The 16,051-nt window shown below is 53.8% G+C and overlaps 1 protein-coding gene across 1 annotated transcript in view; it reads left to right on the plus strand.

The window, feature by feature from the left end:
• NTSR1 (neurotensin receptor 1) overlaps positions 1 to 12,584 on the plus strand; it is a 51,458-nt gene extending 38,874 nt beyond the window's left edge. The window contains exons 2-4 of the mRNA XM_027559093.1: positions 5,015 to 5,216; positions 9,073 to 9,163; positions 10,179 to 12,584. Of these exons, the coding sequence (XP_027414894.1) occupies positions 5,015 to 5,216; positions 9,073 to 9,163; positions 10,179 to 10,428 (543 nt within the window). The 3' untranslated portion in view covers positions 10,429 to 12,584. The remainder of the gene's footprint in view (positions 1 to 5,014; positions 5,217 to 9,072; positions 9,164 to 10,178) is intronic.
• The last annotated feature ends 3,467 nt before the right edge of the window (positions 12,585 to 16,051 follow it).

The raw sequence follows: 16,051 nt of genomic DNA on the forward strand, positions 1-16,051 counted from the left end.
CCCCTGATGTGAGAGTGGATGTGCTGAGATCGGTCCCCTCCACCTACAACACTCCACCCCAGGGAGGCAAGAGGGGTGTGTGGTTGGCGTGTTGCCATGGGTACAGGACCTGGGCAGCTGCCACAGGTTGCACATTCATTCAATTCATTAATTTCATTTAAGGTCAAGAGGACATGTCCGGAGCCCCCAGCTCCTAGCCCTCTCCCTGGGTTGGCCTCTGTTAGGCTTCTCTCCAGGGAGCTGCCTGGTGTTGAGCTGGCCTCTTACTCCACAGAGAAGCCAGCTGCTCTGTTCCTGCTCTCCTCACTAAACCATGACGTTGGCCCTCCCTCTCGGTCATTCTCTGTCTTGACAGTGCCCTGTGGTGTGGATATATCATAACTCATCAAGAAGCCCAGGCAGTGGATGTTGAAGATGTTCTGGGTTCTTGCTTTCTGAGCAAGGCTGTGCTGAGTGATGGTGACAGACAGGGACCCCGGAGTGACTTACATCACTGTTCTGCCTTTGGCAGTGGCCAAGGAGAGGGGAGGGCTTCCCACTAGGGGAGGGGCTAGTGGTAAAGAATCTGCCTGCAATGCAGAAGACATGGGTTTGACCTGTGAGTTTGGCTCAGATGGTGAGCGTTTGCCTACAATGTGGGAGACCCAGGTTTGATCCCTGGGTCAGGAAGACCCCCTGGAGAAGGAAATGGCAACCCATTCTAGTACCTTTGCCTGGAAAATCCCATGGGCACAGGAGCCTGGTAGGCTACAGTCCTTGGGGTCACGAAGAGTCGACACACGACTGAGCGACTTCACTTTCACTTTTTCCTGAAGGAAGGCAAAGCAACCCACGCCAGTATTCTTGCCTGGAGAATCCCATGGACAGAGGAGCCTGGCAGACTGCGGTCCATAGGGTTGCACAAGTAGGATACAATAAAGCAACTTAACAAGGATGCATGCACAAGGGGAGGGGACTTTCAGCATTTGCTGGGTGAGGAGGGTTTGTTCCCCGAGGTTAGAAGGAGGTGGTCCCTAAACCCTGGGCCTGACTGGGCTGGTCGCCTGCTGGAAGTGACCTCTGCCCAGTCAAAGAGGCCATCCCAGTGGCTCCACAGTGGAAGTTCAGACAAGAAGTCCCTTCTCTCCACCTCCCCTGTCCCCCGCAGCTTCAGAAGCTGCTGCACAAGCTACTGGGTTTTGCCAACACCCTGAGCAGTGTTTTGCACCTTCCCACTCACCACAGGCTGCTTGCTGAGCTGTGAAGCTTGGGAGTCCAGAGGCCAGCTCTTTACTAAACACAATGGGATCAGTCAGGGGGAGACAGGTGGCACAAAACCAGCTATGGCTTCTCAGAGAAAGAGTGCACAGGACAACAGCCTTGATGGGGGTGGCAGAGGAGTTGTGTTGGCATGAGGACCCTGGGCTGTGGAGGGCCAGGGGCCGGGCCAGGCCATGTGCTTCCCATTGGCACCTTGTACCTGTTTGTGGGCAGGTTGGGGACAGCCTCCCCTCCCAGACAGACTTGTATCCTGTTCCACTATCTTATTATTGTTTAACCATTTCACTCTCTGTCCCTTACAAAATTGCAAATGCTGGAGGGCAGAGACCAGGCCCGGAGTCCTCAGGCAGTGCCTCAGAGCACCCACGCCGCCTCCTCTTGCCCCAGGCTGCAGCCCTAGTCCTGGGTAACCCAGCGTGAATTCTGCTTCTGGCCCTGAGCCTGGAACTGTCATTGTCTCCCTGTTAGTGATGAGAATGCTGAGGCCAACATGCCCCTCTGGGACTGCCTGAGGTCAAAGCTAACCAGTGGACAGGTAAAGGGTCCTGCAACTTCTTGGTGGTCCTGCCCAACTCAGGAGTTTTCAGCTCAGGGGTGCAGACCCCCAAGGAGGAGGGGGGACAGGGAATCATCTCAACATGTCACTCAGAAGACCATCCCCCCCAAGAAGGCTGCCCGGTGTAGTTGGAGCTTGCCCAGTGGTCATTTGAGGTTGTGGCAGAGTGTGCCTGGCTACCATCTCAGAAAAGATGGGCTCTGAGGTGGAGACGGGCAGCTGCCCTGCACCAGGACCCGGGCCCTCCAGCTCTGCACACTGTGCCCTCCTGGCTCCCTGGGGCAGGGGTCTGGTCCTGTTCTCCACACCCTATCGCCTGAAGTGAGAGGCAAGAGGGCAGGGCCATAGTTGTAGGAGTGATTGCAGGGTACAGTGGGGCAGAAATTTCTCCTGGGACTGAGAGAATTTTTTCCCACCACTTAACTTTTATAGCAGAATTTTCCAGCAGTGCCTAAACTACTTTGTTTTTTTTTTTTTAATTCCAATAGTATATCATGACAGTAAAAATTTCATAATTTCTTCTAGCAGACTTGTGGCTTTTATTTCCGTGTTCTAATCTTTGCTTGATCTTGATTTGTGTGTGTGTGTGTGTGTGTGTGTGTGTGAGGGAGAGAGAGAGAGAGATCTCTGTGAGTCAGAGTACCCATTCCAGGAACTCATTCAGGTTGTCTTAAGGGCAATAAAGGAATATTTATTTTGCACAAGAAGGACTGAAAGTCCAGGAAGGATGACTGCAGGCAGAGCTGGATCCAGGAGCTCAGTGTCCCCAGGGTGCTTTCCTTTCCCCTGTTGTGGGAGTTTCACTGTTAGGCAGGTCCTTCCCTCAGAGGTGAGAAAAGAGTGTCAATGGCCACAAAAGCAGTTTCCTACTCAGCAGCCTCCCAACCCTCAACCTGAGGTGAGGTCTCTCCTGAACATCAGGTCTGGGGCTGTTCTCAGAGGACAAGTGTGACTGGTGCAGAGGCGAGCATGCACCCTGCATTTGTCCAGAGTACCCACCTGGGCCTTATGGAATGTGCCATTGTTCAGGAATCCAGGAGGGGTGGGTGGTTCCTGGGCAGCAGAGGGAGGTCCCGGGAAGGGACAGTGGATGCAGCAGGCCCTGAGCGTCTACAGCCTGTCACCACCTTCCCCCGCTGTTTGGACGCCACCTCCACCATCTACCATGTTTGCCTCCTTGGGAACATTTTGGGCCTCTCTTGCTCCCCTGAGTTATTTGCACCAAACAAATCTTGTGCCGTCTTTGTTAGTGAGCTCCCATAGTGAGTAAGGCCTCCCTGCTGACCTGCCATCCTTCCCTCCAGAAGTGTCCTGGCCACTGTTACATTGTTTTTTCCGGTTGAATTTTAGAGTCTGCCTTTCTATCCCCACATGGTCTCGTGTGTCACTGGGACAAACGTACAGATGAGGCTAAGGCTGAGCCCTCCACACCCGGGCATCTCTGTCTGGAAGGAAAGCCCCAGCTGCTCTTCCTCTCTGCTCTGTGTCTCCTGTGGCCGCACTTCCGGTGTTTCCTTGACGGCTTGCACAGGGCTGAGCAGACTCACTCCTCTTTGCTTGTAGCTGGGAGTGGGCTGCTCCCCTGTTCCCAGAAGTGGGGTGTAGAGTGCAGAACTGGGTGAAGCCTGAGCCCCCATCCATGCTGGGAACCATGGCAAAATGAAGCAGACCCCTAGCACCCCCACAGTCCAGGCTGGAGGGGCAGGAGTAGCCTAGGGAAGGCACCCCCTCTTCCTGCACCAGGAGGAAGCCCCTGCTGGCCAAGCCTCATCCTCAAACCTCTACTGGGGGGCTTCAGTGCTGGGGCCCTCACCCCACCCTGGAACCTCAAGGTCAGTGCCTGGACTTCTTCCAACTCAGGGATCCGCCAGGGCCTCAGACCAGACCCTGCAACCCACCAGCCTGGGCCCTGGTCCACTGCTCGCAGACCCCCATATATGGCTGTTTCACTGTCTGTGCTCAGTGAGGTGTGGTATTTCAAATGTTTTGACATTTAAAATCTGTGTTGGATACATTTGTTTTGGTAAATTATACCTGGCTGTAGTGACTCATGGGAGTTGATTTGTCTCCTGGGCCTGCACCCCTACCCAGCCCCCAGCCACAGCTGCCCCTTGGCTTCACCAGCCCCTCATCGTCCAAGTTTCCAGACCTTTCCCCCAAGCTCGATGGGGCTGAGCACTCAAAAGACAGAGCCAAATGCAATTTTACACCAGAGGGTGTTACTCCCCTCTTCCCTTATAGCTCAGAAGGTAAAGAATCTGCCTGCAATGCAAGAGACCCCAGTTTGATCCCTGGGTTGAGAAGATCCTCTGGAGAAAGGAATGGCAACACCTTCCAGTATTCTTGCATGGAGAATCCCATGGACAGAGGAGCCTGGCAGGCTACAGTCCATGGGATCACAAGAGTTGGACATGACTTGGTGACTAAACCACCACCACCACTGGGAGGTGATTTGGGACCATGGGAGACCTGCTCCCCATCACTGGTCAGGGTCACACACATCCACTGGAGGTTTGTGTCCCTATTGGGAACAACAGCACTTTCTCAGAGAGGCCATAGCCTCTCGGGCTGAGCAGGTGCCTGCGAAGGTGGGTCAGCCTAGTATGGCCAAAGGGCCGGGCTCTGGCTCAAGTTCAGGTCTGAGCCGGTGATTTCAGCAAGACCCTTGGCACCTGGAGAGTCGGTCTCCCCAGAGGCCAAGAGAGGTGGAAGATAGAGGAGACAACAGGAAGTGCTCTTCAATGCGCTGAGAGGCAGTGGGCAACGGGGCAGTAGGCAGGGTCCTTGCTCTGTGTCCTAATGTGAGCTGTCCACATGCAGGATGAGGGACGCTGGGTGGGCCGTGCTGAAGAGAGGTCAGGTGGGGCCGCATCCTTGTCCAGACCTGGAAATGCAGAGCCTAGACCCTCACCAAAGCCGGGATGCTCCAGGCTGGGCTCTGTGCTGGGGGTTCCTTGAGGTGGCAGAGAGGCCACGGACCCTCAAGCCAGCCAGCGGAGCTGGCCTGGAGATGGGCAGACCCAGCAACTCCCACCTCCAGCCCCTGAACCTGGGCCGGTGGACGGGCGAGCACCAGGGCACATCCCCGCCTGGGGCTCAGGGACACCCTCCTCTGTCTCTCTGAGGGCCAGGGGGCAGGTGGGCCCCAGGGTGCGTCCCCACCCAAGTCTCAGAGCCACCCTCCTCCCTCTCACGCAGATCAACACCTTCATGTCCTTCGTGTTCCCCATGGTGGTCATCTCCTTCCTGAACACCGTCATCGCCAACAAACTGACCGTGATGGTCCGCCAGGCCGCTGAGCCGGGCCAGGTGTGCACCGTCGGGGACCAGCCCAGCTCCTTCAGCATGTCCATCGAGCCCGGCCGGGTCCAGGCCCTGCGCCACGGTGTCCGGGTCTTACGTACGTAACTTCTGGGCCCTGGGGTGGGTGTGGGGGTGAGCTTGGTACCACAAACAGGGAGGTCTAGAGAGCTGGGGAACCGAGCGTGCCAGGCCGAGGCTTGGGGTGCCAGTTCCTCCAGGGATCGGGCTGTTCTTCATTTACTACTCGTCCACCCACTCACCAATTAGTAAGCCTCCTCGTGGCTTTAAATCAGGTAGTTTGCTCACAAGGCCAGGGCTGCAGAATTGGGGTCCCCATGCATGCTAGGCCAGCTGGAAAGGCTAGAGGTACTGTCCCCCCTCACAGGTTCTAACAGGGCATCCTGAAATCCTGGAGGGTCAGGTGGAGTGGACCCTCTGTTTCTGTGAGTTGTAAGGGTCCTGCCTCCATCCCTCTGTCCCTGGCCTGGTCTGGGCCTGCAGATGGCATCATGACGAAGGGTCCTCAAAACTACCTACCCCTCCCCACTGTCTTGAGGCAGCCCCAGCTCACTCAGCCCCCCAGAGCACCCACCCCCACCTTCCATTGGTCCCAGCAGCCCCCCTCCCATCTCCCTCCCTGCCCCGGCTGCCAGCCCCTCACCGTCTGCAGCCACTGGTCTTGAGAGGAAAAGGTCCCAGCAGCTCTACCCAACAGGAACATGATGCCTGTAGGCCCCACATGAGATGTTAAATGGTCCAATAACCATGTTTTTAAACAGTAAAAAGAAACAGGTAAAATTCATTTTGTTCATTTATAACTCCAGTATTTCCCAGATATGATCATCTCTGCCTCCATCTGTGTCCTGTAAGTGATAGGAGAGTCACTTCGGGTGTGTTTAGCCCTCGGCCTGGCTCGGCTCCCTGCAGCCTGGTGTCGAGTGACCAGCAGGCAGTGTCCAGCAGGCAAGGCCACAGCATCTGTATCTGCTGTGTGTGGATAGGCTTTCTGGAACTCCTGATGTCTCCAACCCCTGTTTTCTGCTGCTTCCAGCAGGCAGCTCCCTTGTCAGGGCCTCCCAACCCCAGGCCTCCAGTCTCCAGAGACCCCCCAGTGTGGGTCTCAGGGCCTGTGGGGTCAGGACAGCAGCCAGGGTGTGGGCCCCAAACCCAAGACCTCCACAGATCCTTCTACAACCCCAAGACAATGACATTATCTCAGGGACCACGCTTCTCTCTTCCCCAAGACAGGATAGTCAGCCCCAAGTTTTCCCAAGCAGTTGGCTTTTTATTGCTCTCTTTTTCGTTCTGGTAAAACATACCCAGCATAAAATTTACCATTTTGACCATTTTAAGTGCGCAGTTTGGCAGCTGTGTAGACAATCATATCACTATGGGGCCATCACCACCATCCCTTTCCGCCTTGTAAAACTGCAACTTTTCCCATTAGTAACAAGCTCTCACCACTCCCCCAGCCCCTGACAACCACCTTCTACTTTCAGTCTCTATGAATTTGACTCCTCTAAGGAGCTCATATAAGTGGAATCATACAGTATTTGTGGATTTTGTGACTGGTTTATTCATGTGATGTAGTAGCCTCAGGGTTCATTCACCTTGTAGCCTGTATCAGAATTTCCTTTCTTTTTAAGGCTGAATAATATCCCACTGTATGCAAGGACCACATGTTTATCCATTCTCCATTGATTTCAGCTCCTGTGAATAGTGCTATGAGATACTGGTATCTGAGTTCCTGCTTTCAGTTATGTATATATATCAGTTCAGTTCAGTTCAGTCGCTCAGTCACGTCCGACTCTTTGCGACCCCATGAATCGCAGCACACCAGGTCTCCCTGTCCATCACCAACTCCCGGAGTTCACTGAGGCTCACGTCCATCGACTCAGTGATGCCATCCAGCCATCTCATCCTCTGTCGTCCCCTTCTCCTCCTGCCCCCAATCCCTCCCAGCATCAGTCTTTTCCAATGAGTCAACTCTTCGCATGAGGTGGCCAAAGTATTGGAGTTTCAGCTTTAGCATCATTCCTTCCAAAGAAATCCCAGGGCTGATCTCCTTCCGAATGGACTGGTTGGATCTCCTTGCAGTCCAAGGGACTCTCAAGAGTCTTCTCCAACACCACAGTTCAAAAGCATCAATTCTTCGGTGCTCAGCCTTCTTCACAGTCCAATTCTCACATCCATACATGTATATACATACATACACACACACACACACATATACACACACACACACACACACGCCCTGGAGTAGAATTGCTGAATCACATGGTCATTTCTGGGTCGGGAAGATCCACGGGAGAAGGGATAGGCTACCCACTCCACTATTCTTGGGCTTCCCTTGTGGCTCAGCTGGTAAAGAATCCTCTTGCAATGCTGGATACCTGGGTTGGATCCCTGGGTTGGGAAGACCCCTTTGGAGGAGAGAACAGCTTCCCACTCCAGTATTCTGGCCTGGAGAATTCCATGGACCATATAGTCCATCAGGTTGCAAAGAGTCGGACACAACTGAGCGACTTTCACTTTCACAGTACTTTCTCATGTTTAATTTTTTGAATTAGAAAATATTTTTAAACAGCCATACTATTTTCTCAAGTGGCTGCACCATTTTCCATTCCCACCAACGTTGCAAAAAAGTTCTAGTTTCTCCATATCCTCCCACAAATTACTATTTTCTGGGGTTTTACTATTTTTTATAATAGTCATCCTATTGGAATATGCTGCTGCTGCTGCTGCTGCTAAGTCGCTTCAGTTGTGTCCGACTCTGTGCAACCCCATAGACGGCAGCCCACCAGGCTTCCCGTCCCTGGGATTCTCCAGGCAAGAACACTGGAGTGGGTTGCCATTTCCTTCTCCAATGCGTGAAAGTGAAAAGTGAAAGTGAAGTCGTTCAGTCATGTCCGAGTCTAGAGACTCCATGGGCTGCAGCCCACCAGGCTCCTCCATCCATGGGATTTTCCAGGCAAAAGTACTGGAGTGGGGTGCCATTGCCTTCTCCGATTGGAATATGAGGCAGTATCTTATTGTAGCTTTGATTTGCTTTTCCTGGGTGATCAGTGGTGTTGAGCATCTTTTCATGTGCTTATTGCATATTTGTATCTCTTCTTTGGAGAAATGTCTATTCAAGTCCTCTGCCCACTTGTGAATTGGGTTGCTTGAGTTTTGTTGTTGAGTTTTCCATATATCCAGGATATTAATCCTTTATCAGATGTGAAGCAAACATTTTCTCCCATCTGTAGGTTGTCTTTCCACTTCGGCAATTGTATCCTTTAATACAGTTTTTAAATTTTTATCCAAATTATTTTTTTCCTTTGTTGTCCTTGGTGCCATCACCAAGAAATGATTTTCAAATCTATTGTTGTGAAAATTTTGTTGTATCTTTTCTTCTAGGAATTTTATACTCTTAACTCTTATGTTTAGATCTCTGATCCACTGTGAGTTAATTTTTGTGGATGGTGTGAGATTAGGGTCCAGCTTCATTTTTTGTATGTGGGGACCCAGTTTTCCCAGAGCATTTGTTGAAAAGAGTCCTTCCCCGCTTGATCTTGGTACCCAATAGAAAATCATTTGAGCTTTCTGGAAGCTGGAAGGGCTTATTTCTGGACCGTCCATTCTGGCCCATGAGTCTACACATCTGTCCTTATGCCCTTACCACTCCATTTGGATGACTGTAGCTTTGTGGGTGGTTGGGGAGTTTGCAGTCAGGAGGGATGAGTCCTCCAGCGTTGTTTTTTCTCAAGACTGTTTTGGCTATTCAGCATCCATTGAAATTCCCAATGAGTTCTTTTACTTCTACAAAAAACTGTCATCAGGACTTACACAGAAGTTGCACTGAACCCGTAGATCTGTTGTAGTACAGGCATCTCAACAGTATTGGGTCTTCCAGTCCGTGGGCACAGGGCCTCTCCCTCCAGCTCTCTGAGGCCAGTGTCTCCATGTCTCAGGTGCTGTGGTCATCGCCTTCGTGGTCTGCTGGCTGCCCTACCACGTGCGACGCCTCATGTTCTGCTACATTTCAGACAAACAGTGGACCCCGTGAGTACAGGAGGCAGGGACAGAGGGGGTGAGGCTCAGGCCGGGGGCGTGCTCCCCAAAACAAGTGGGACTGGGGCACTGAGAGGGGCCGCTCAGGGTAGGGGTGGGAGTCAGTGTCCCCCAGCATGTGCTCGGGCATGGCTGTGATGGGTTGGGGGGGACAGAAGGCCGTGGAGGGACAGACACCCCTGGAAGCTGCTTCAGAAAAGGAAAGCAGGTCCTAAGATGATCAGCAGATTTGGGGGAGTCTGGAGAGCGAAAGGAAGGGCTGGTCCTGCTGGCTGTGGGTGGAGAGATAGCAACCTTCAGGGTCCCTGGACCACCCCCACCCCCAGCCTGGAGGAGTCATCCACCAGGAGGACCCGGGGCTCCAAGAACATCATGCTCATGCTGTTATGTTCGGGCACTGGCCTTCCCATGACAGCAGTCTGAACCCTGCTGGGTGAGCTCCTCTGCACAGCAGGGCTCCAGGTCAAGGGTCATGGGCTTTTCCAAGTGACAGGGAGCCACTGGGGAGGGCACAGCTAGGCTGAATGAGGAGAAGGTGCAGGGCGTGGAGCATAGCCCCAAACACAGGGTTTCTGAGATTCAGGGCTGCCAGGTGAGGGTGTGAGGTCCCTGTGCATGGAGGAAAGCAAGTTGAGGTGAGGTACACAACTGTCTGAGCTGTATGGAGGGGCTCCTACCCTGGCTGTTTCATTAAGGCCAGGCCCCAGCTGAGCCTGGCAGCCCTGGGGTGACTGGGATCTTGGACAGGAAGGGCACATCCACAGGCAGCAGGGAAAAGTGGAGACTGTGGCCAAGGTAAGCTGCACACCCTGCCTTGGGAGGGTGGCCACAGCTCAGCTCAGCAGCTCAGCTCAGCAGCTCAGCTGACCGGTGCTGGGCAGAAGTGTATACAGAACAACCTCTCAAGAGAAACCAGAGTCCTGGAGGTTATTATGAAATATCCCCACATTGGCCAGGGCCGCCCTGTGTGTCTGGGCCCACCGACCTGAGTGTTCTCTCCCCGCAGGTTCCTCTATGACTTCTACCACTACTTCTACATGCTGACCAACGCCCTCTTCTATGTCAGCTCCACCATCAACCCCATCCTCTACAACCTCGTCTCTGCCAACTTCCGCCAGATCTTCCTGTCCACCCTGGCCTGTCTCTGTCCCCTGGGGGGCCGCAGGAGGAGGGGGCCAGCCTTCTCGAGGAAGGCCAACAGTGTGTCCAGCAACCACACCTTCTCCAGCAACGTCACCCGGGAGACATTGTACTAGCACCAGGCAGGCTGGGAGGGAGCTGGGAGGGGACCAGGATGGGGTCACTCAGCCTCCACCCCCATCCACTCAGCACCTGGGAGCTGGAGGGAGTCATCCCAGGGCCTGCTCCCGGGCATCCAAGGTCCAGGACCCGGCACCCATATCCCAGAGGCCCCATTTCTTTTCAGCTTCTCCTCTCTCCCTACCACCTCCCTCCTCTCCTCTTTGAAAGCAAGAGAGATTGCTCTCCTCCCAGATCTAAAAATGGCCTTTAATGAGGAGAAATTTGTGTTGGGTGATAGGCAGTCTTCTTTGTTCTCAAACTAATGGATGTTTAGGGAGAAAAAAATGAAAGGGGCAGATCAAGGCAGGCCGCTGGGCAGCCCAGTTGACATTGGAGGGCAGTGACCCCAAGAGCTGACGCTGAGAAGAGCCCGGCAGGCAGGACCACCGCAGGCCTGGTGCCACCGAGGGCCTCTGTCATACCTCTGGTCAGCTCAAGACCAAGTCAGCCCGTTGTGCAGCAGGCATTCGACACCCCCTCCAAGGTGGTGTCACAAGAAGCTTTGATGCCACCAGAGGGCTGGGGTCAGCTTGCCATCGCCCAGCCCTGGGCCTCCCCATCCTCGCATGTCCTCCCCTGGCCAAGGCGGCAAAGCCCTGCAGGGATACCTCGGGCAGTTCAGCCTCCCAGGTCTCCATTCTGACTCTGCAAAAACAAGGCCAGGTCCGTGGGGTCCTGGTGGCCCAGTCCAGGACAAGGACATCCCCATGCACTCCCGTTTCTGCTGTCCAGCTGAGCTCCTGCAGCCCTGGCTCCGAGCTGCTTCAGGGTGGACACCCAAGGTGGAGGAGGGTCGACCAGGTCTCCAAGAAATGCCAGCCCTGGGGCCATAGGTGAAGAGGAGGAGCCACGGGTACAGGCTGCCTGCTGTCCAGCAGCCAGGCAGAGACCGAGACTCATCCGTCATGCCTGGCCCCAGCTCAGATGCCCAGGACAGCAGGCGCCTCCTTGGTCTCTGGGAGCCAGTCTCAGACAGGACAGCCCGGCCCCAGGAAGGTGCCCTGAGCCAGAGGAAGGTGGCCCCGGGGGAGCTGCTTTGGACCAGCTGGACTAGGAGTGGACAAGAGACCGGAAGTGAAACATAGACCTTTTAAAACAAGTCTTCCCTGGGCCTGGAACACATTGGCCCAGAAGGGAGACAGTCAGACCAATGGTCAGATGGGCAGACAACCACATGGGTGGCACTGACTCAGGATCTGAGAGCTGCTCCTGGTCTGGTCTCAGCCTCCATCCACAGAAACGGCGAGTCAGATGCTACAGTGTCCACAGGCATGTCACATCTGGGCTCTGCTATGGATCGGGGGTCACTTGACCCTCCCAAATCCTCCCCCAAGCTGTTCAGCAAGAACCAGGCCAGGAGAGTCAGCCCACAGCTGGTCCCCATGCCAGGCAGCCCTGCCGTGATACAGTGGCCATCGGCACAGAGGACAAGGCCAGCCCAGAGCTCCCACACGGGTGTCGGTTCTGGACAGGGGTAGGGGAGCCCCCTGCCCTGCTCAGCGAGTGGGCATTGGAGTTCAGCAAAGACTGAGTCTGGTACCAGGTGCTGGCTTCAGGCGGAGGACCTGGACTCTTTCTGACAGACCCTCAGACCCTTCTGGCCTCCCTGGACCATGCACACACTGCAATTCCCCAAGCCCCAGTTTCCCTGTCTGAGTAGCAGGCATGGTAACTTCACCCACTCAGCCAGAGCTGAGTGTGATGGCTCTGGAGGACCAAGCTTGGACGATGGAAGGATGGTTCCCTGAGGTAGGGGCGGAAAGGACATGGAATGAGATGAGATGCCCGCCTCCCAGACCCTCCTGGGGGCACACGGGCAGGGCCTGCCACTGAGCTCCAAACCCACCTTACTGTCTGCCCACTTCACGTCAGTGGGGACCTGAGTCCATGCCCTGTAAGACACCCTCCTGAACTACCCCAGCTCCTGGTCAGGTCACCGTGGAATGCCAGAGGCCGGCTCTGAGTGGTGTCTGTGTCCCGTCTCAGGGTCCAGTGCCCATGAGCCTGGTCACCAGTGATGGCGAAACCCCACGGTGTGCACTGCCCAACCACCCTAATGTCCCGTAGGGACTGGGACACCCCCTCAATAAAGAAGTAAAGGAGCCTGTGAGCCTGTGATGCACCCCTACATGGGAGAGGGGCCCCACGGGCCTGCCAGCAGCCATTCACCCACTCATCAGACAGTGACTGTGTCAGCGACAGCCTTCTGCTGGTCCTTTCACCAAAAAAACATGTGCTTTGGTCCTGTTTCCCAGAGCTGGGGGGCTGGGGGCCAGGACCCCCAGCTCAGGTCCCACCTGCCCCCAGAGCTTTCAGCAGCAGCCTGTGAGGGGCCTCTCCTGAGCATGAGGTCCCATGGAGCCTGAATGTGGGGACCTGGGTCCACATTGGCTGTGCAGGGACACCTGCCACCCAGTGTCCTGATCTGGGGTCTGGGCACAGGCAAGGCCCACCCAAGGGGGTGCAGGGCCCTGTGACTGTTTGACCCTGGTCTCCATGGCCCCTCTAACCAGCCTGGCTCCTCCTTGGGGGCCAGCAGGTGGGGGCCGGGCCAGGGAGGGACGCTCACCTGTCCTTGGACACAGCCAGAGCCATCCTCCAACAGAAGGGCTCCTGCAGCAGGGTATCCCCTCCTGCCCTCTCCTCTTCCCCTGCTCTGCCTTCATCTCATAGCAGCAGCAGAGTCCCTGGGGACCCCAACCTTGGAGGGGAGGGGCAACATGGAAAGCATCGTTCCAGATTGCCAGCCTCTGTCTTTCCCTTCTGTCTCCTTGGCCAGCAGTCTTCCCCACACTCCCCTTCATTCATTCATTCACTTGCCAAGTGCCCCTCTGAGCCTGGCTTCCTCAAAGCCTCCCCATCCTAATGGACACGGGGCTGAGTGTGAGCTTCAAGTCCTCTGTGCTTAAGAGCCATCTGCACCATCAGCAGGGAAGTCTCAGGATGCCCACTCTCACTGGCAAGCTCCAATAAGTATGCTGACATTTTACAAGAATAGCCAAAGGAATAAAACTCTAATAGTGGAATTTCAGGCCAGTCATGAGGAGAGAAATTTGGGGTCAGTGGCAGCAGTCCCAAACCCTCAATGCCACTGTCCCACAGGGCCAGAGCTCTGGTCAAGGCCCTCCCTGCCTCCTGCAGGTTTTCTGAGCTGCAGTCCCTGTTCCAGCACAAGGAAGGGGGAGGAATCCACTCTCCTACAGGAAGGCACCTCTGGCCCCATCGCTGTCGCTAGGCAACAGGAGGAGGGCCTAGGAGAGAATTCCATACATTTTGAAATACATTTGAAGAAAGAAAAAAGCATCCGGTCGCTGGCTGTTGGAGCACAGGGGAAGCTCTTCTCCACCCCCCTGACTCCTCCCCACCTTCTCCCTCCTCCCATCCCCTCCCTCCTCCCACATGTCCCCCACTGCTTCCCACAATTATGATTTGAATTCCAATTTCTATCAGAACACCATGGAAACCATGTCCAGGCTGAATTGATGAAGGAGAGAATGGGAGAAGGGGAAGGCGGGGGGCTGGTCAGGGAAGGAGGAGAGGCAGAGCGAGGGGCTGAGAAGGGACTGCACTCCACCTGGGAGGGCCCCCCACCACACGTGTGCACTCCCACCATGCACATGCATGTGCTCGCACATGTGCTCAGCCAGCACCAGCCTCCACCTCCCGGGCCTCATTCGTCAGCTGAGGTCGCCAGTTCCCAGCCTGCGGTCTGGCTCTGGCTGGAGGTGGGGCCCAGCACCTGGACACTGCCTTCCTGACCACCTGGGCCCCTCAGTCCCACCTCCCCTCCCCTCTTTGGAGTGAAGAGAGACATGGCGGCCCTTGTTCTGCTCTCATCACCCTCAGGGATCCCCAGCAAAGCTACAAAGAAACTTAAAGGGAGCTACCCGCCACAGCCAAGGATGCTCCAGGTGGGGGTGGGGATGGGGGTGGGGGTGGGAGTGTGTGGGCAGCTGCAGGGGGTCCAGCTGGGCCATGACTCTAGATGTCCCCCACCCTAACCCCCTTTACTCCTCAAGAAACGTGAGCTCAGCTCTCTGGGGAGAGAAGTGGACCCTGGATGGAGTAGGAGGGAGGGCTGCAGAGGGCGTCTGAACCTGATCCTCACCCAGAGCCCTCCCCACTCCATCTAGCTTGCTGTGTACACATTAACTTTCAAGATGCAAAATCTTTATCTTTCATTATAAAAGCGATTCCCTCTTTCATGAAAAATTGAAATAATATGAAAAAATACAAAGTATAGGGTGAAGTCTCAGCTTTGTCCCACCTGGAAGTGACCGCAGCTGGCAGATGGGTGAGAACACCACCCAGGGCACCACCATGTGCTACCTCACAAACACACTGGTGCTTGAAGAGAACACACACCTCCACTCACAAGACACATGCACTTACATACACACATGCACTTACATACACACATGCGAACATAGGCACATGCATGCCCTCACATATACATATATATATATATATATATATACACACACACACACACACATACAGGCACACACATGCACACACATGCATATACATATACACATTCAAATATATGCATATACACACCCTCACATAACACACATATACAGACATACACGCACATACACACATGCAAACATATGCATGCCCTCATATATACACATACATACACACACACACACATGCCCATGCATGCTGTATGTGCATGTATGCTCATATGCATGTGCTCATACACACACATACCTACACACCACACATACACATGTGTACACTCACACATATATACACATGTGCATATATACACTCATGCCAACATATATGCATGCACACACTCTCATACACACACATGTATACACACATAGACATGTGCATACATACTGTGCACACATGGAGGTACTCATGCACACATAATTGCACATGCATGCACACATGTGCACACTCACACGCGTATATACATGTGCCTACATATATGTATGCAAGTGTACACTCATGCACGCCCTCATACACACATATACACATACATGCACACATCCTCGCATGTACACACTTGCACATAAATACACATATACACATGTGCATGTGTGCATGCATGCAAATATATATGCACACGCATGCTCATACACATATGTGCATAGACATGTGCATATGTACATACACATGCACATACATGTACACATGACTGCAGCCATGTCAGTGCACACAGCACTCCCTCTTTCTTTTCTATTTAATCTTTAAAAAATTTTTTTAACTTTTTATTTTATATTGGAGTATAGCTAGTTAACAGTTTTGTAATATTTCAGGTGCATAGCAAAAGGACTCTGCCATATATACACATATATCCATTCTCCCCCAAACTCCCCTCCCATTCAAGCTGCCACATAACATTGAGCAGGGTTTCCTGTGCTATATAGCAGGTCCTTGTTGGTTATCAATTTTCTTTTCTTTTTTATTAAATTTATTTATTTTTAATCGAAGGATAATTGCTTTACAGTATTACATTGGTTTCTACCAGTCATCAACATGAATCAATCATAGGTTTACCCATGTCCCCTCCTACTTGAACATCCCTCTCACCTCCCTCTCCATCCCACCCTCTAGGTTGTT

The sequence above is a fragment of the Bos indicus x Bos taurus genome, chromosome 13 (assembly GCF_003369695.1).
Source record: "Bos indicus x Bos taurus breed Angus x Brahman F1 hybrid chromosome 13, Bos_hybrid_MaternalHap_v2.0, whole genome shotgun sequence".
Taxonomy (NCBI): Eukaryota; Metazoa; Chordata; class Mammalia; order Artiodactyla; family Bovidae; genus Bos; species Bos indicus x Bos taurus.